The sequence below is a fragment of the Octopus sinensis genome, linkage group LG5 (assembly GCF_006345805.1).
Source record: "Octopus sinensis linkage group LG5, ASM634580v1, whole genome shotgun sequence".
NCBI lineage: Eukaryota > Metazoa > Mollusca > Cephalopoda > Octopoda > Octopodidae > Octopus > Octopus sinensis.
In genome coordinates this window covers 35,831,094-35,852,907 of record NC_043001.1, presented here as the reverse complement: position 1 = coordinate 35,852,907, position 21,814 = coordinate 35,831,094, and the positions used below count along the sequence as shown (strand labels likewise).

The 21,814-nt window shown below is 36.1% G+C and overlaps 1 protein-coding gene across 2 annotated transcripts in view; it reads left to right on the top strand.

Moving 5' to 3' along the window:
* Positions 1–21,814, top strand: part of LOC115212320 (inactive tyrosine-protein kinase 7) — a 262,230-nt gene that overhangs the window by 116,985 nt on the left and 123,431 nt on the right. For both annotated transcript variants that reach the window (XM_029781184.2, XM_029781183.2), the window contains exon 6: positions 18,380–18,527. In XM_029781184.2, the coding sequence (XP_029637044.1) occupies positions 18,380–18,527 (148 nt within the window). The remainder of the gene's footprint in view (positions 1–18,379; positions 18,528–21,814) is intronic.

Below are 21,814 nucleotides of genomic sequence, written 5' to 3'. Positions count from 1 at the left end.
TCAGTCAGGTGTGAAGCGTTAGATATTTTGGTTGCTGCTTCTAGCACGTCGAGAGACCACGTGAAGTCTCTCTCTGATCGCATTGTGATTTAGACATAATTTTCCTTTTCACTACTGTAAAGCTTGTTATGACTTCCGAAAAAGAATGACTGATCCTGCTTAGAAACTGAAAGTAACTTTAACATAAATGTAGCATGCGCATACACATAAATCACGCTATCCATCTACACATACATATGCAAGCACCCACACATACAGACCCACAAACACACATGCACGCACTCATGCACACAGACACATATATACGAGATAATTTAAACACGGTTTCTTGAATTGCAAATCAGTTAATGGAAAATACTCACGCATAAGAGGAGCATCAGATTCTTTTACGACTCTTTGTAAAACACAAATTAGACAAAATTTAAGGCTTCTGTCCGCTTTAAAGTGAAGCATCACGTTGTTTTAATTATAATTGGTCCTGATTTGTTTGTTCTGAATTCGCTCTGGCTTTAATTATATCTGTCTGAAGCTACCGATATCTTCATTGATTCCACGAGTAATTATAACGGCGTAGAGAAAGAGCGATACAGAAGGAGAGAAGAAAGCATGTCGAGATAGGAAAATAAGTGGAAGAAATGTGAAGGAGAAAATGCGAAAGAGAGAAAAGTGAGTGAGGTAACGAGGAGGGAAGCTGAAGTGCATCATGACAGTAAAAATGAGTATAAAAACATTGATTCAATGAGCAAAGTATCATACGACAAAATGATGTCTTTGTTTCTGGTGAGTTCTGATCAAGATTTATGATCGAAAGTATTCCAATGATAACCTTCCAAACTTTATTTCAGGTAATGTATCTGGGACTATATTGTCCTACATGTCGTTTTGTAAGACGGTAGAGTGTGGTTTGAGGGAGATTTGATTATTATTTATACTATTTTTAGTTACTAAGTCGGTGCTTCCGTGTTGTTAATATTATATGACAAACAAAGACAGAGAATAGAACTGTTTGAGAACGAACGAAGAGAAAAATAACAAGGCTGTGGGAATGGAATGAAAGGCAGGTCTCAAAGGAAGTGACGAGGAAAAAATCTCATTTATAGGGAGGGTGAGAGTATATGGCACCATATGTACCGAATTCAATTCAAAGGACGGCGCGAAAAGCGCGATTACAAATTGTCCGTGACACACCTACCCATATGCTGGTTCTGCAATACTTGGGAATGAGGAGTATGAGAATCAAAATCTGAGACAGCGTTAATGATATCGACCTCTGGTTAGTGGTCATCTTCATGACATAGGCATGAGTGGATGGATAGTACACAGAATTCCTCATACCTCTGCAAAAACACAATGTCAAGATCTCATCTATAATGATAATAAAAACGAAACCCATGAACTGTGAGGAACAAATAGCCTCCTACCTGAAAGAAATTAAATTCGCAGCTCTTTGTAAAACTGACGAGCTTTTAATAATCCGTTTATTCGGAATGCACCAATATTTCCCAGACGAAGGACAAGTCGAGAAAAAAATGGGCCAACTTTATACATACAACGTTCAACTGGTACTTATTTTATCGACCCCGAGAAGTATGAAAGGCAAAGTCAACCTCGGCGGAATTTGAATTCTGAACGTAAAGACGGACGAAATATAGCTAAGCATTTTGCCCGACGTGTTAACAGTTCCACCAGCTCGCTGCCTTACGGGTAGTACGATGTGTTGCTTGTCGGGTGTCCATAGGATATAGGCTCTCATTTGCCAGTTGGAACTCAAGAGCTTCCCAAGAACAATTCTGAAATCCTCAGCTAAGAAAAACATTAGAATTGATTTGCGAAAGTACATCATTCTCTTCGATTCTTCCTGTTGTATGATTATAACACTTCTTTCTTTTGCTTATAATTTATAACATTCGCATAATTTTCAGTAATATGAAATACTGTTATGTATGTGAGTGTATTCTTTCTTAGCTAAAGCAGCGCAGTCAGAAATACGTTGCAATCAACCAACCTTCTCGTGTTTTCAGTTATTTAACGAGTTCTGTACGATTACATTCTTTTGGTAGTTTCTATTTGCAAAGCTCTTGATTCTATACCGCAATCCAGAATCGTTCTATACATCTTTGAGTCGTGCACTTCTCAGCCAGAAAATTTTTCTTTTTTTCCATTCTGTTCAGTAATTTTCTTTTTTACAGGTACTAGCCATATAGGAATTTTCACGCCATTGTTTTAGCATGTATTGTGTAGTCCCACTTTAAGTAATATTTTGACGTTTTGTAATTTCAATTGTTATTTTCCCATTATTCTCGCAACTGTCAATTCCTTACGCTCTTCTTTTAGTTTTGTTGGCTTCATTCAACACAAAGGAGATTCTCTTTCGGTTAGTCTGTTTTGTAGCTATTTATATTGTTTCCTTGCTCGTAACAAAAGAATATTTATAACTCCACAGTGGATATTTTATCGAAGATTTTCAATTGCAATAGAACTTACCTTTCTTTGTTCGTGGTAAATATGGTCGTTCTGGAAAAAGATTTTGAGTAATGTGACATAAATGCGCTCATTTAAAAAAATTCTCTGTCTAGTTTTATTGCTAATCATTATATATAATATTATTTCAAAATATAATAGAATATTGTATTGGAACTTAATAAAAATATATAATTTTATTACTAGTTCAACTAGCGTATTAGAGTATATCACTTCCATACAATTTACATTTAAATCCTGTTTAAATCCTCCCTAAATATTTTTTTTTTATTTTTGCGAGTTGTATTGTCTCGTTCAATAATTACCAAGTATTATTAACAGTTGTCTGTATTGTATTACTTATAAAAGTCTGAGTCTGTTTGAACTTTCTTAACTTTGTGTATCAAAGCTAATTGTTACTAGTCTTAGTTAAATGAATTTAATCTATTTTCAAAGTTGTCCCTGCTCATTTTTCAAATTCGATTCTCACATCAACTTCTTTAGCAACTCTGTGTTCTGTTTGCAGTGATGTTTTTAGTTGTTTAAGATCTATAGCGTACAAATTGAGATCTTCCAATTAGAAAAAGATGTTTGTATCAATCCACGGTATTGTATCATCTGGATTCCGTTTGGTTTAGCATTTTGCTTTAAACTGTAAGCAATATATAGAAATCTAGTGATGGGTAAGTGCGATGACTTTCTCGAGAAAGCCCTAGACGTCGACAGGGATAAATTATCTGGTTTGTTTTGGAGGACCTGCACTGGGCTGAATTTATTAATACAGATTCTTTACTCCTAAACATAACATTTTAAAGATATCGTTCACGCTCTTTTTATTCTGACGTCAAATCCCGTCGTGGTAACATTTGCCTTTTCATCCCCCACCCAAGAGTCGATAATATTAGGTACCAGTAAGGTACTGGTGTAAATGGTATCAACGAAGCACTTTCTCGAAATTATTGATCTTACGCTTCAAAGAGATATTGTCGTTATTAGTATCATCAACAGAAGGAGAGTAAAATAAATTTTAATTTTTGATATTTTATCAATATTTTCCCCCCTATTTTGTCAACTCTTGTTATTCGATCCCGTCGTAAATATATCAGATTCGTTTATCGTCCACCATCTTTCTTGCATATTTCGTTTCTTAGTCGCCATATTGAATTAATATTGACGGTAAATGATATTACGTGAGCTGCTCTGTAGGCGACAATAACCTTCCCGAAAATGTCCCTCTCTGCCACCATTTGCTAACGAGACAAGGATTTAGTTGCAATGTTTAGGGCCTCAGCCTAGTTAATTACCCATAGGTCAAGGAAATGACCTTCCTCCTTGCACTGGGCTGAATTTATTAATACAGATTCTTTACTCCTAAACATAACATTTTAAAGATATCCCTGACACCTATTTTATATTATTTTGTTGATAATATGTATCAGTATTTTTGTTTTCTGAGTTTTTTTCTTTTTGCGTGGCGCCAGTCCCGTTTCTGCAGTCTAATCAGAAAGAGGAGATAAGCATTAGAAAAAACAGAATGTGAGAGATGGAAGTGGGAGAACTTAAGAGGAGGATGAAGAGAGAGAGAGAGAGAGAGAGAGAGAGAGAGAGTGATTAAGAAGAATTTACGAACAACGAGAAAGATTTGCATGCGCGCGCGCGTATCTGAATGAGTGATCTGTTTTCTTTAGAACTTAATTCAGGCTTAATTCCGTCATTCCAACTCGAGAAAGTCCTTTCCCCTCGAGAAAGTCCCCACCTATCTCGTTACTTTCTCTTTTTACTCCCTTCACAGAATATTTTGATTCCGCTAACAGAAGACATACTTTTCACCGAATTCCTCGATTGATTGGCACACCATGCTGAGAACGACCGTAAAATATGTTTATGTAACCTCATCAACATTTCAAGACTAAAACACTTGCATGCAAGGAATTAGTGCTGAATGATTAAACAGCTAGGGTCGTCAGACAGTGACCAAGTTTGAAGTGTATCATTTGCGAATAATTCCCTTGCCTACAGCTATGCACTACATATTTAATATGATAAAGACTTCAAACGTAATGACTTCCTTAGATTAATAGATAACTGAAAAAGAAAACCTGTGGCATTCATGCCTCCACCGAAGACAATAGTTTGCATAAAGTATTATTGAAATTTGTTTGCTGGGTAGATTCAACTCAGATGCTGTTGTAGACCTGGACTTAACATTTCACTTTGCATTAACAGTATTTTCTTAAGGTGGTGAGCTGGCAGAATCATTAGCACGCCGGGCAAAATACTTCAGAGCATTTCGTCCATTTTTGCGTACGGAGCTGAAATTCCGCCGCGGTAGACTTTGCCTTTCATCCTCACGGAGTCGATAAAATATGTAGCAGTTGAACACTAGGGTCGATGTCATCGACTTACTTCCTCTTCCGAAATTGCTGTCCTTATCTGAAAATTTGGAACCAACAATAGTATTTTTTCGATAGGCTGCAGAAGATGTTTTGAGTCGATGGAACTGAGGTGCGGTGATGCTATTACAGTTCCATGAGTGTATCAGTCCAACAGAAATAACGTAAAATGGCGGCGAGCTGGCAGAATCGTTAGCACACTGGGCGAAATGCTTAGCGGTATTTCGTCTGCCGTTACGTTCTGAGTTCAAATTCCGTCGAGGTCGACTTTGCCTTTAATCCTTTCGGGGTCGATAAATTAAGTACCAGTTATGCACTGGGGTCGATGTAATCGACTTAATCCGTTTGTCTGTCCTTGTTCGATCCCTCTGTGTTTAGCCCCTTGTGGGTAGTAAAGAAATAGGTATTTTGTCTGCCGTTACGTTCTGAGTTCAAATTCCGTCGAGGTTGACTTTGCCTTTCATCCTTTCGGGATCGATAAATAAAGTACCAGTTTCGCACTGGGGTCGATGTAATCGACTTAATCCCTTTGTCCTTGTTTGTTCCCTCTATGTTTAGCCCCTTGTGGGCAATAAAGAAATAAGTAATAACGTAATTTGTTCGAATTGAAACGGAAAATGTGAATCGCTATCCCTTCCGAGAAGTGTCTCTCTGCGGTTGCTATACCTTTTAAGAGTACGACCAAGTATCATTAAAACATGAGACCAGGGACAATGTAATTCTGGACACACATACACACATACACACACACACACGCACATACGCACACACGCACACACACACACGCACACAAAAAGGAGTGGCAGAATTAGTTATGTTTAGATCCCCTTTAATCGTGTGTCTCTCTGAGTAAGGCAGATGGCGTGAGGTTTCAACAAAAATGTGATCATCAGCAACAAGAACATCAACAAATAGTGAAACAGTAACATACGAGATCTCCAACTGTTTTTGCTATGTATTTAGTTCTGTTTGTGCCAGAAACCATATTATTTACCAGTTTGTGCTATGGAAACAATGTAACATGCAAGTAATTAGCTGAGGATAAGCCGTAATATCTCTAGCTGAAGAATTAACTAAGAAAACGGTGATGGGGCTAGCTGTTTATTTAAATACAGCTAATTTACTCAGAGGTTTCTATATATATATATATACACACACTCGCATAAAAGCACACAAAATATTTCACAAATATTCTCTAATTATTACTGTTGTTCTTACTGCTACTGTTTAAACCAGGTCTGCCCTAGTCGAGCAAACTGTGATTAAAAGTATTCTCGTCGAAACGACGCCAGATAAAATTGTTCAAGACTACATTATCATTATTCAATGTGCTTTTATTTTGTTATTGTTTCAAATTTAAAACACAATGTTACTTGAGAGAGTTATGACAGTTGATTCTAGTTGTTTCTCAAATCTTAAGCTACTTCGTAATTCGGAGACAGGAAATTCGTTCACAAAACTTGTAGTTTCAAACCATGTTCCTTCTCGAGGCATGTCTGGCTCATAAGGGCCGGTTTCCCGGTTTCTTGGTGTATAGGTTCCCCACCTAGACGGGACGCAAGATGCAGGAGGAAAGTGTGAGAGAAAGCTGTGGCGAAAGAGTCAGCAGAAGTTCGCCATTACCTTCTGCCGGAGCCGCGTGGAGCTTAGATGTTTCGCTCATAAACACACACATTGCCCGGTCTAAGATTTGAACCTACGATCCCTCGACCGCGAGCCCGCTGCTCTAACCACTTGGCTATGTGCCTCCACTAGTTTCAAACCAATGTAAGTATATTAGAAAATTCAGTATTAGAGAAAATTTTAACGCACAAACTAGTTGACACTGATACCAAAAAACTCCACCTCCAAATTCTCCAGCAAAAACACTGAATGGGATCAGTCCGATGTTTAGGCATATTCAAATTTTCACTGCCTACCTAAAGGATTCGTAAATACAAAACAAACATCTACTGATTTGGATATAAATTTAGCATCGGATATACTTACTTTAATCGATGATCCCACTTTGTGGTCGTTAATCTACATTTTGGTCTTCGAAATGAATGCAGTGGCAATTCGTCAAAACTTTATTATAGACCTGTATAAGAAAATGAATTCAGTATCGTCAAAACACATAAAAAGTGACCTACTGCACATATTGATTTCAAATTTTGGCACAAGGCCAGCAGTTTCGGGGGGAGAGGCTAAGTCGAGTATATAAACTCTAGGACTCAACTGGTACTTATCGACCCTCGAAAGAGATGAATGGCACAGTCGACCCCCGCGGAATTTTGAACTCAGAACGTAAAGACGGACGAAACGCAACTATACATTTCGACCGGCGTACTAGCAATTCTGCCTGCTCGCCACTTTTTAGAAACTACTACCCACATGCAGCAGGTAAATTTCTTTGAGGTTTGAGCATTGCATAGCCAATAAAATTAGCATTAACATTTTCAATGGAGAAAGTATACAACAAGTTAACTAGAAATTTTCATGCTGTGGGGAATAAATACACTGAGTAATGACTAAAGGTTTCTTTTAAAAATCATTCCAGAAAGTACAGGAAAGCGCGGCGAACATGTTTCAGTCATATTGTAACCTCATTAGCAAGGAATGGAATTAATGTTTAACAATCCAGATTTATTTCTAATCTGTAATGATTTGCAATGAGATGTTTTTGTTAGTTTTGTTTAATCAGGACTGGCGAGTTTTTAACCAACTTGCATTCATTCATATATATATATATATATATATATATATATATATATATATATATATATATATATATACACTTATGATTTCATCGTACATTGTATTTTCCTTTTCTAAGACGGTAAGCTGATCTGAACGAGATTTGACTGCTTTTGACTCGGGATCCCCAAAGAAGCTTTACGCATTATTAAATTTTACAAAACCGAAACTAGTGATATTTTCTTACTGATAATAACTCTGATTAATTGTATTACCTAATTTATAGACTGCTTACCATGACATCTAACCTCAGCCTTATCTGAAACTACAACTTTAAGCCTTGTCTTAATTATACGTCCCGCAAAATGCCCACCGCTTCATTTACTCGCCTTCTTGCACAGACACACTTTAAACAACAGTTTATCTTTCGAAATATCTACTCACTCCTTCACTGTGTCTCTCGCCCTCTCTCTTTCTGTCTCCTCCTTGTCTCTTTCTCTCTCTCTCTCTGCATATATATATATATGTATATACATACATATATATATATACATACATACATACATACATATATATATATATATATATATATATATATAATATATATATATATATATATATATATATATATATATATAATACCTCCCAGTAACTTACAACTTACAGTAGTTCCTTCCATGTATATCAACGTGTGTATGTGTGTGTATGTGTGAGAAAGCTTGATCGTTTGCACTTCTGTGCTTTTATATGTGTATAGAAATATGCGTAAGGATGTGCGTGCTTTTTACGAATATTTTATAAGGATGTACGTATAACAAACTTCAGCTAGATTCGTTTAGCTAACAGCAGCTAAATATGTAGTTCCTTTTAATTAAGTTATCTTTTTAGGTCGAAATGAAGATTACAAGTTAAAAAAAAGTAAATAAATATCAAAGGCAAGGGGGTAGAAATGCAATGCCTACATTAAAAAACAAAATCTCGGGTTGCAAGCAATAAAATAAAGAAATTAAGCGATAAAGTAAAATACCCTTGTTATAAGGTGGGGCTTAATCGGTGAAAATGACTAATGTTATAAAGCGTATAAATGGGTCTTTTGTATACGTATTCCAGCATTTGCAGTTGTTGTTGTTGTTGTTTGTTAATGTTTTGCTGCCAAGTGTTAAAAAAGACTATACTAAGACATTCCAACCACGACCATCCTAACTTTCCATTCAGTCTTATCAATGGTTCCTTTTCCCAATTTGTTGTTTGGTGTTTGATGTTGTTAGAATGTGATTTATTTGCATGCCATTTGTTGAGGTTAAGTACTGCTATATCTAGCACGTAGAGCAACCACGTAGAGGCTGATGTTAATCTAGTTACAGTCATTGCTATCGTTACTGTTATTTCTGTATCTCATACTACTGTACTATTGTTATCGATTTGAAATCTGAGACAAATTTGTTCTCTATGTACATATAAGGAAACACAAAGTCAAGCGAAAAAAAAAATCTAAAATTGTTAATGAGAATCTGAATCAATTATTCATATTATTGATTTACTAATTGGTCGGGGTTTATTTTTGCATATTTTCTTTAAGATAAAGTTCAATTTTAGTTTAATGATCTGCACAACACTTGTATCAACAATGAGACAAAGTAGGAGAGCTTAATTTATGAAAATTAAAAGCAGTAAAGCTACCATGCAATAAATTCGCGGCTATAATCATATTTAATGACTGACTGTTTGATATTTTGGCTTCCATTTTCAGCTGGAAATATCCAAAACTGAAAAATTAAACCCCTTTACTGTCCTCAACTATTAGTGACACTTGTATTTTGCCAACGTTTGGTTTTAAAGAAAACTAGAATCAAATCACTTTGTTAACCGATGTCGTAGTTCGTATATTTTCATGGCATGTCAAATTGATATTTCAGAACGTATAAAACTGCACAATTGTCAATTTGTGGCCATTTTATTGACGTTCAACCACGCCATGCTTCACCTTTTTAATTGACCTTTAGATGATTTTGCTAAGTCTCAGAGGAATGTTGCATTTTTTCCTACAGAAAAAAGTGCCTTGAATTTGTGCCTGGTCATTTGTACGGTTCTGAACGTTAAGTATGTAACAGTATGAGGCGTAGGAGTGGCTGTGTGGTAAGTAGCTTGATTACCAACCACATGGTTCCGGGTTCAGTCCCACTGCGTGGCACCTTGGGCAAGTGTCTTCTACTATAGCCACGGGCCGACCAAAGCCTTGTGAGTGGATTTGGTAGAGGGAAACTCAAAGAAACCCGACGTATATATATATATATATATATATATATATATGCATGCGTGTGTATATGTTTGTGTCTGTGTTTGTGCCCCCAACATCGCTTGACAAACGATGCTGGTGTGTTTACGTCCTCGTACCTTAGCGGTTCGGCAAAAGAGACCGATAGGATAAGTACTAGGCTTACAAAGAATAAGTTCTGGGGTCAATTTGTTCGACTCAAGGCGGTGCTCCAGCATGGCCAAAGTCACATGACTGAAACAAGTAAAAGAGTAAAGAGTATAGGTGCACACGCTCGTTTCACTCCTCTGGCAAGAAAGAGCAAAGAGAAAGAATGAGAAAGAGGAAGAAAGAGAGAGAGAGAGAGAGAGAGAGAGGTGTTTGTGTGTGAAAGAGAAAGTGAGAGTGGGTAAGAGAAAGAGAGAGGAGAATATGGAGTAGCTCTTCCAAATGGTAATGGGAAGCCGTCCAAAATTTCAAAATCCTTTGGCTATGAGAAAGTAGTCCAAAATTGAAATCTATAAGCGTCACGTCATCTAACCGTGCCAGAGATTGATGGAATCTAGTCGTAACAGAAGGAAGGAGGTCTATTGAATCATACACATAGACTCTGACAGTTTTTAACTATCATCTTGAAAGTGGTCATGATTATTTTAATAGTACAGAAATTAACAAAATAAAATGCAATGGCAAGATCGTATTTCTTAATTTTTACGAAGAAGCATAAAATAACACAAAACTGTAGGTTAACGAAATAAGAAATATATACAAAAAAATTACATTTTTTTTTATATGAAGTATAAAATTATTCTAATTTTTAATCTGAGTTGCTTGCTGTATCGGGAAAAAAAATCTTGTAGGATTTTAACGTAAGCCACATTCAAAATATAGAACGTGTCTGACGTCACTAAAGTGCGCAGTTTATCATCGAATAGTATATCCTCGTGTTTATGAAGTGTTACGTAATATTTCCTGGCATGAAACTCCCGCTTAACTGTAGATCTTTTTTAATGGAAAAGCAGTCTGTTTCCTGTACTCACGCACACACATATATATATATTTTCGGATACGTACGCATATATATATATATATATATATATATATATATATATATATATATATATATATATATATATATATATATATATATATATATATATATGTGTGTGTGTGTGTGTGTGTGTTTTTACGTATGTATTTTCTGTCTAAATATACGTTACAAGACGCTACATGGTTTGTCGTGAGTAGAGCCACCCCGCATTACAATAACAATTTAAACCTCACACTAATAACAAAGACAGAGACAGGGTACATATTAAATTATGAGATATTTTCCACTTTCATTTGAAGATAACATACAAAGTGTCTGTGACATTATGTGACATCGCCATATTTTGATTAGAAAATTGCGTGTGTGTGTACTAACTCTCTATCTTCAGCTTGGTTTTCGTATCTCTCTTTACCTAATAAAGACACCCTTGGGTCACGAAGAGCTATGAGATTGTGGGATTGCACCTAGAAAGTCCCCCCCCTCCGACGCACAAGTCCGGGCAAGGTTGTTTGTAGAAGACTTAGCAGTCACCCTTGCATATCAGTCTCTTCCTTATCCAGGGGACCGATGTTGCCAAGCTATATCAGTCCCTGGCGATATAGCTTGGCAGCAGTGACGTTGCAATTTATTTCTACAGCTGACTGAACTGGAGGAACGTAAAAACGAAGCGTCTTGCTCAGGAACACAACTCACAGCCCGGTCCAGGAATCGAACTCACAACCTCACCATTGTAAGCACAACTGTTCTAACTACTTAGCCATGCGGTTTCATTATATATTGTCATCAATATAGGGTAATGGCAAAAAGTGTTCCATCAAGGATACAAATTAACGAGATAGGATTCCTACGAAGAGACCCTGAAGTAACATTATTCCGCAGAGTCCGTGGCTTGGAAATTAGTGACTATCTTGGCATTGATTGGTCACAGTTCCAGTACTACGGACATAGAGTTAGAAAGTCACAAGAGACAATAGCATGACGAGTTGTTTAAGCCAACCAGCGGGAGACCTAGGAGTAGACCAGGAAGGTGGTTATTGTGTTGTATCATAAGCCTCAGTTGGTCGAACTTCGGAATTCAGCCGGAAAATCGATTATAACGGTTGCATCTGAAACGACCCTATGGAGGATTCACCTGAGGACTCTGCATTCACGACCCAACGAAGATACTGGGTGGAAGAGATAGCTGGATGTATGTGTGTGTGTGTGTGTGTGTGTATACACAAACATTTATATATACAAATGTATACACTCACATATATATACATATTTATATATGTGTGTATATATATATGAATATGTATATATACACATGCATATATATGTATTTATATATGTAAATATATATATATATATATGCGTATATATATTAATGTGTGTATGATTTTGTGTATAGTATACGAATACGGTATTGTATGAAAAATCCTAGACTTTTAAGATTTCTAAAATTAAGGTTTCTACTTCCTCCTCTCAACCTATGTTTCCTCTTTATATATTGCACACAGAAACTTATACTCGATTGCTTGTATGAGTATAATTATTTCAGTTGTTTAACCTGAGATTTACAAATTTAAATAAAACAAAACATGTGTTCATAAGAAGTAAATAAAGAAGAGATACCAGAGAAAATAAAGTAAATATCTTTCTACCGGTTTTTGGGGTAACACTCTGTAACATCTTCGCGTAATGACGAGAAAATTACGTGCTTTTCTGGATCAAACACAAGAGCGAGAGAGAAACTGCACCCACTTTCGGGGTCGATTAAATATGTACCAGTTACACACTGGGGTCTATATAATCGACTTAATCCGTTTGTCTGTCCTTGTTTGTCCCCTCTATGTGTAGTCCCTTGTGGACACTAAAGAAATAAGAAACTGCACCATATACTACGATCAAAAATTATCTATGAGATATTACAGTCACAGTGATATAGATGTCGTAGTGAGTGACTTATATTTTGTTAAAACAATAAGAATAGCGGCTTTTACAAATTAGTGAAAATACCTGAGTTTATATGCAACCAGGGTCTCACAGATTTGGTAAAATAAACATGTAATTATGTCTATCCCCTTGTTGAGTTCTATATTAGATAATGTTTGAATTACGAAATTATATATAAACTCACACATGACTGTGTATTTGTGTGTATATGTATACACACACACACATACATATATGTTAGTGAGTGTCTCTCTCTCACTGTGTATGTACGCATGTATATACATACACACACATATATACAATGAGTGTCCATGCGTGCGCGTATGTGTAAATAAAATTAAAGGCGGTGTTCGGGTAGAATCGTTAGCACGCCGGACAAAATGTTTGGTAGCATTTCGTCCGTCTTTAAGTTCTGAGTTCCGAACCGCCGAGAACGACTTTGCCTTTCATCCTTCAGGAACGATAAAATAGCTACCATTGAATCACTGGGGTTGGTGCAATTGACTAGCCCCCTCCCCAAAATGTTAGGTCTTGTGCTTATAATAGAAAGGAATATGTAAATATGATTAAAAATGCTTATATATACATACAAGGCGGCGAGCTGACAGAAACGTTAGCATGCCGGGCGAAACGCTAAGCGGTATTTCGTCTGCCGTTACGTTCTGAGTTCAAATTCCGCCGAGGTCGACTTTGCCTTTCATCTTTTCGCGGTCGATACCAGTTACGCACTGGGTTCGATGTACTCGACTTAATACATTTGTCTGTCCTTATTTGTCCCCTCTATGTTTAGCCCCATGTGGGTAATAAAGAAATAGGTATTTGGTCTGCCGTTACGTTCTGAGTTCAAATTCCGCCGAGGTCGACTTTGCTTTTCATCTTTTCGGGGTCGATAAATTAAGAACCAGTTACGTACTGAGGTCGATGTAATCGACTTAATTCGTTTGTCTGCCCTTGTTCGTCCCCTCTATGTTTAACCCTTTGTGGGCAATAAAGAAATAAGAATCGTTAGCACGCTGGACGAAATGCTTAGCGGTATTTCGCCCGTCGGTTAAATATACATACGTGTGTGCACGCGAGTGTGTGTATGTAGGCCCATACTCACACAAATAAATTATTCGTTGCGTTACTTTTGGCTTTTCACTCTGTCTCTGCTAAACCTAAGACTTAAAATATGAACACCGAATATAGAACTGCTTTTCTTTTTACTCATTCTGAAACTCATTCTTTTCCCCCTTACCTTTGTTCCTTCATTCCATCTCCGCGCGTTGCCCCATACACACCTTTACATGCGCATGTACAACATATCGGTGCTACATCTACGCTTTCTAATAATAGGTACTTCTATTCCAAACTAATCACTCATCCCAAGCGTTGGTGCGCATCGGTGACATTGATGGAGTGAAATATCTGCAAAAGTCATATGACCACATCTGATTTAACAGTAACGATACGAAAAACCATCAACAAAACTCCTAACATCACACCTAAAACGTTGCCGCTTGCCTTTTTCACGCATTCTACATAAATCTATCTTGAACATCCCACGCCTAGTATTTCTTCGTCTATCTATCTGTCTGTAAGTCTCTCTATTCGTGTCTCTCTCAATTTCTTATCCAGTCACTCTTGCTAAACTATCCCAGTCTGGTTGCTTTAGACCGTGGGTGGAAGGTTGTTCCAATAAATTTACTGTGTCAGAGTGTACGAATCTATCACTTCTTTTTATCCGTGTCACTCACTTTTAGACTATTTATTTAGAAATACATGTTTTTGCTCTTTTTGACCATTTCATTTCTTCTCAGTTGTGGTTGCAGCAAAACCAATGGTCATGGCATCGACCGCTATTAATGTATTTTGAAAAACTTTTGATTCAGCTAAAATACCTGTCTACATGTACAACTTTTATCTTTAGTATTGAATCACAGTAATTATTTATAACATTGTACATATTCTAAGTTGAAGTCAAGGTAAATAAAAAGTAAGTAAGAAGTGTTGAGAAAGTATTTACCTGGATTTTGAAGAATAATTTAACATTGGAAAGACAATAGTAACGCAAACGAAATGAGGAACGAAAGGAAAAGAGACAGAAAGAAAGAAAAGAGAGAGAGGGAGGGAGGGAGAGACAGACAGAGGCAAACACAGAAAAAGAGACTGACAGACAGACAGAAAGTGAGACAGACACACAGAAAAAGAGACTGACAGACAGACTGAAAGAGAAACTGACAGACAGACAGACAAAGTGAGACAGACACACAGAAAAAGGGACTGACAGACAGACGGACAGACTGACAGAAACACTGATAGACTGGAATACAGACTGACAGACTGACAGACAGACGAACAGACAGACTGAAAGACAGACTGACAGACATACAGAGACCCAGACAGACAGACAGCGAGGGAGAGAGATAGCGATAACCAAAGAGGAAAGCACAAACTTGTTTGAGAAGTCAGTTTAAAATAAGAAGTAAAGTCCTTGTAGTGAGACAGAGAGGTGTGTATGTCGCTAAATGTGTGTGTGCGTATATAAATACGAAGAGTCTAGACTGATGTGTGATTAGGGAGAGAAGAAAGAGAAAAGTATACTCAAGAGAGAGAAATATAGGGAGAGTTAAAGGAAATGGGTATACACACACACACATGAATATGTGTATGTGTACATATATGCATCTATACATTATATATGCATCTATATGCATAAATCTCTCTCTCTCTCTCTCTCTCTCTCTCTCTCTGTATATATATATATATAATATATATATATATATATATATATATATATATATATATATATATATATATTTGGCGATTTTTTTCCTCCGTTTTCCTCTGTCTCCTGTTTCTGAAGAAGAGCTATGCTCGAAACGTAAAACGCTCTTTCCTTCCCTGGGAGTCTTATTAATACTTTGCATATACCTCGTCCTCGCGTTGTTGTTTTTTTCTTGTCCTTTTCTCCGTTCTTTTATTATTATTATTATTATTATTATTATATATATATATATATATATATATATATATATATATATATATATATATATATATATATATATATATATTATATATATTTACCTAAACACCCGTTTACCATATTTTCGTTTTTAGTACATATCAGTACATTTGAGGATTTATCCTAGTACGTTTTTCTGGAAAATTTATTTTCTGATTCCTATATTTTTGTAATACTCGAAAAAAAAAGAAAAAAAAAATCTCGCCGCGAATCAGCTTGAATATTTTCAATAAAAGGAAACTAAACGAGCTCTGCGTCACTCCCACCCACGCATCTAACGCTGTCCTAGTAATGTCACTCGCTTCATCATGATGCTGAATATTAACAATAATTATACATAATTTCATCATCCAGATCTGATTGTTAAGCTCATAAAGAACTATTACATTTACCTCTCACTTCCCTTCACTTCCCATCTCCTTTACTGTTCTCCGTCTACACTTTCTTTTTGTGGTTTCTTTATCTGCCTGTCCATCGATGTCTATCCTTCTTTTTCTCTTTCCTTCTTCCCCCCCCCATCTCTCTCGCTGTGTCTGCTTCCTTCTTTTTCTTCGTATTCCTCATATTTCTCTTGCTCCACTGTTGACAAATATTACGAATATGTTGGTTCAGTAACGTTTGTCCCGTGGATTATAACGAAAAAGATTAGACGCGGAACTCAGTCAGCAAGAAACATGAATGTCACTGGTTATTTCATATTATTAAAATGGCTCCGTTTAGAGTTTTCATATCAGATGATATTTTGTATTTGTTGAAAAATTTAATTAACTTTAGCACACGCAAACAACAATACATTGTACACATACACAGCTCATATCCTCACGTGTTGTATACATGAAAAGTTAACTCAAGCTATTTTAGTGAAAAGTTAATTTATTTGCGTCAACACTAGATGTAAACAATTACATTTGCGCAATGCTCGTATTCATTCTAAGTGAAAAATACTAAACTTATATAATAAATTCTTAGTTTATTAACAGGAATCAAACAAAATATTTTTATATCAAGAAATTTATCAAGTGATAATCTTTTAACTAAATATGGGTTATATCGTTAAGAATATTAAAAGAATATTTGAAGATAAAAAAACATACGTAGACTAATAAATAGAATGTTATCGCAGCTGATACTTCCAGATAGGCAATTGTATTCGTATAGGAAAGAATGCATACCATATACATGAAAGAAATATCTTCATTTGCTAGATAAAGCAACTGAAACTCTCACAAATTCCTACGTTCAGTCAGAGAAAGGGCTCGTTAGATAAATATAATTAATAGCTGCACTGCACAAGGCGGGAAGAGATGGCAAAGACAAGAATGACTTTATTTGAAATGCTTTTTATCATAGATGTGTTTAATCAGGTTCTCTTTTGGCTAAAATATACACCAACAGCTAATTTTGAGAGAAGAACTTTGATATTTGAAAGGTGATCAAGTCAACCCCGAGTGAGAAGGTCTTTTATATCTCTAGTGCAGCCACAGTTTTGTGTAAGCTGTTTCATCAGGTTTACAGTATCTTAATTGATCTTTAAAGACTCCGCCGGTTACGACGACGAGGGTCCCAGCTGATACGATCAACGGAACAGCTTGCTCGTGAAATTAACGTGCAAATGGCTGAGCATTCCACAGACACGTGTACCCTTAACGTAGTTCTCGGGGATAATCAGCGTGACACAGAGAGTGACAAGGCTGACCCTTTGAAATACAAGTACAACTCATTTTTGCCAGCTGAGTGGACTGGAGCAACGTGAAATAAAGTGTCTTGCTCAAGGACACAACGCGTCGCCGGGAATCGAACTCACAACCTTACGATCATGAGCCGAATGCCCTAACCACTAAGCCACGCGCCCTCCCTTAATTGATAAACAGTAAAGATTACAGTATCTTAATTAATAAACATGTGCGTGTTTTTATCTAGCAAGTCGTTGGCATATCTCACCTGCATTACGTCTTCTCGTGGTTAGTCAGAACTGTTCTGTGGAATTAAGTTATTTGTTTTTGCTGAAGTGCTTAATTAATTACTAATTATTTGTTTTCGCTGAAGTCATTTGTTCACCTCTTTAAAATTTGAATCTCGAAGTTCGAAATCAAAATTAAAAGTCTCGCGGTGTAGTTGTTTTCCTACCACCACCACTGCTACTACCATAAAAGCATTTAATTTAAAATGGATTTTTCCACTTTTTAAGTATTTAGAATATGTCCGCTGAGGTTCGATTTTGCTTTCATCCTTTCGTGGTCGATAAAATAAGTACCAGTTGAGAACTTGGATCGATGTAACCTACTTACACTTTACCCCGAAATCGAGATCCTTGTGCCAAAATTCGAAAGCAATATTTAGAATAGATCAATTTTATATTTCTTCAAATAGCATAAAAAACAAATATCTTAAAATATCTCAACGTTTTATTTGTAGTAAATTATTTTATTCATTCAGTTGAAAATTGAACAGTTTTTACTCTTTCAAGCGGTAACTATTTCTGAAATATTTATTGTTATTTTTGTTCAGATTCTCTCACTTCATTCATCCGCCTGTTTTTCTTTCTTTCTTTCATTCATTTACCAACCAACGTTACTATTACCACCGTCTTCATGTTCTTTCAGAACCCGGAGTACCACATTTGGCAGAGGAGAAATTTTTGGACTATGTACTAGTCCAGAGAAACCAGCCAGCACGTCTTGATTGTTTGATTGTTGGAGCAGCACGAATTGAATGGTTTTCTAATTATGAAAAAATTATTAACAGTTCTAGGTACGTTTATATATTCCTTACGTGAGTGTGTGTGTGTGTGTGTGTGTGTATCGCATCTTCTGTACTCATACCAAGCTCAACATGAATTATCTTTCTATAAATTATTAAATAATGGACCAGAAAATATAGATGCAGGAGTTAATTATAAAAGTTAATTGTTCCCTGTGAATATGCATTTTATAATCGCTTCTCAGTCACAACCAATATAATTTTCTTTCAACGTGACTTTGATATATCCATTACTTAAAAGGCTGTCCGCAGAACATGCTTTGCATACCTGACTCAGTTGCCAGGAATATATTCTCCCGTAGATAGTTTCCTTGCTACTTTCACGGTCACACGTATATATACACACGCTAGTACATATAGCTATGTGAATTCTGCGTATGTGTGCGTGTACACTTTGTGTCACTCAAATGATTTGAAATTTCATTTTGAAATCTTTTACCGAGGACTACTAAGTCCGCTGGGGTAAAGAGTGACTATGAGAGGAATCCAGACGAGCAGATATGGAGATAATAATGCCAATGAACAAATAAAGCAAAACCTGGATATTTTCAGACGGTGAATATTCAAGTATAAATATATAGATATTTATATATTAACAGAACAAACTTACCCTAAGTACAAAGACACAAAAAATTAAAGGGGAGAAGGTATAGTGGTACGTATGTATGTATGTATGTATTATGTATGTATGTATGTATGTATGTATGTATCACTGTGTGTAAGACACGTACGGAAATGTTACAATATATATTCAATTTATGAGACGCACATACATGCACACTTTTATGTATGTTTGATTTAAAGCATAATGCGTTTACGCAAAAAAGGTCCCTTAAATCCAACGTTTAGTGTGTCAGTCACTGTTTTATTCATTCATAACTCGCCAATGTTGAAGTCATTGCATGATATACACATGGGTTTGTGTAGACGTGCGTTTGTATGTGTATATAAAGTAAATAATATAACAGGATTCTCGTATATCTAACTGAACTCAACAACGTAGTGAGGCTATGATTCAAAATTGATAGCCTTGTGATTAATAATCTTCTTAATCTCAAAGTAAGCGAGTCTACTTTTCGGTTTTGTACAGAGCTATCTTGCTTTTTGATGTGTATTTATCGAAACGAAGAACTAAATTTATAATGACTGGCTTCCGCTTTTGTTCTTAAGGCTATCCAGTGTACAACCATTTAGCGATGTTGTGCAGCCATTTGGCGGCACTTTCAACATTCATAAATAAGTGATAGGTTACTATGATACATAGTCAGATAACACGAGCGAAGAGTTTTGTAAAGTGACCTGCCACAGAATAATGTAAATAGTTAAGACACCATGTGATCGAGGAGATAATGATTAAGCATAACACCTGTCATGTCCCCTTTCTCTAGAGGAAGATAGACACAGATAACACAAGAATAAATGCTCAAAACCAAAACCATACGTAGTAGTTAGTATATTTAATCTTTCGGTCATTTAAAAAATTTCGGATTGGCTACCTTTCCATTAAGAATGTCTCTGCATAGCAACATTGATTGATATAGTGAGAAAGGCTTTGAAAAGGAAAACATAAAAGCATAATAAAAATAATAAGTAAATGCGCCCCTTTAAAGCCTAGCCAGGCTCATGATCCCGGTTTCTGTGGAGTATGTGTTCCCCAGCAGGATGGGACGCCTGTCCAACGCAGCGTTACTCATTTTTGCCAGCTGAGTGGACTGGAGCAACGTGAAATGAAGTGTTTTGCTCAAGAACACTAACGCGTCGCCCGGTCCAGGAATCGAAACCGCAATCTTACGATCAATAATGCTGACGCCCTAACCACTAAGCCACGCGCCTCCACAATAAAAATAAAATAATAACGAATCCGAATTAGAAAATGCTGGAATATGTGAAAGATTTGCACGAACTCGTGCAACCTCTGGTTCTAGAACATACTGATTCTTTAGTTCGATACAAGAACACAAAGGAAGGAAAAAATTTTGTTCTTTATCGGTTGGTATACCACATCGTCAATGTCAGCATACACTTAATTCTAGAATTATCTCATTAATCTTCAAAACAAAATGCGCTTTTCATTCATTTGCCATTTAACAAACCGCATTGTTTCATGTTACTTTCAATTATCTCCATTAACCTAGTTTAATTACAGATGTTATAGGTTGCGTCAATACAAAGATCGGTATTCTTCTTAAACAAGGAACTAAATGGGTTTATGGATAATTTAGGAAAAAAAAAAAAATTAGTAAAATACTATTAAAAAAAGTGAGTGCATTTGCTTGCTGGATGTAATTGATAATAAAAATAATCTATTCGTGAATTTAAAGAATAAAAATAATTTTGCATATCATGCTGCGTTTAAATCTCAAAGAAAAAATAATTTTAATGTTATAAAGATTGAAACCAACTCCATAGTTTTCAAGGTCGATTATAGTAACGGCAGGGATCGTAGTACTGAATGAACTGCCTCGGTAGATGGCTTTTTATCACTGAACGTTTTTCCATTCTATGTAAAGAAAGTCTTAAAATAATGAACCAAAATGCAAAGATGCTTTATTATTAACATTACTACTACTACCACCACCATCACTACCACCATCACCACCACCAATGTTTTTAGAAAGATAAATGGAATTCAGAAAATGAGAGGTGATTCAGTTCAGAGTCGGGATACATAATCATAATGTTTGAAATATAACAAAGAACAGATGGAATAGATTGAATAAGGTTCACGGTGTTTACTTGCACTTGTATTTGTATTGTTCCTCCCAAATGGTAGACGAACACAGTCAGCCCCGATATTATTTGAACTTCGTGGAACGATGGGAGGAATATCAAGAATTATTTAATTCAGTGCTGTAACATTTCTGAGACAAAAAGATTGCGGATATCATTAATATAAATACCTTAGCGAGTACACCACCGTCAGAACAAGAGCTACCATTACAACAACGATAGCACATTTTATAGAAAACGAATATCTAGTCGCTCTCTCTCACTCTCACACACACACACACACACATTTACTGCAGATGTCCAGACATTTGTCAATGTATGCATTAACGTAAGATAAATTATATACGATTATTAGAAATGTGTATACATGTTCAATTTAGTTTTAGCATCATTCTTTGCAAAGCACAATGAATGTTTATACGAACATTTTGGAACGTTTTGAAGTCTTTAGCATCTTTGGAAGTGATGGCAACACTAGAAATATGTTCAATTCAGAGGGATCAGTTAACTTCCTTTATTATCTAACTGTGAAATTAAAGGGTGATGGA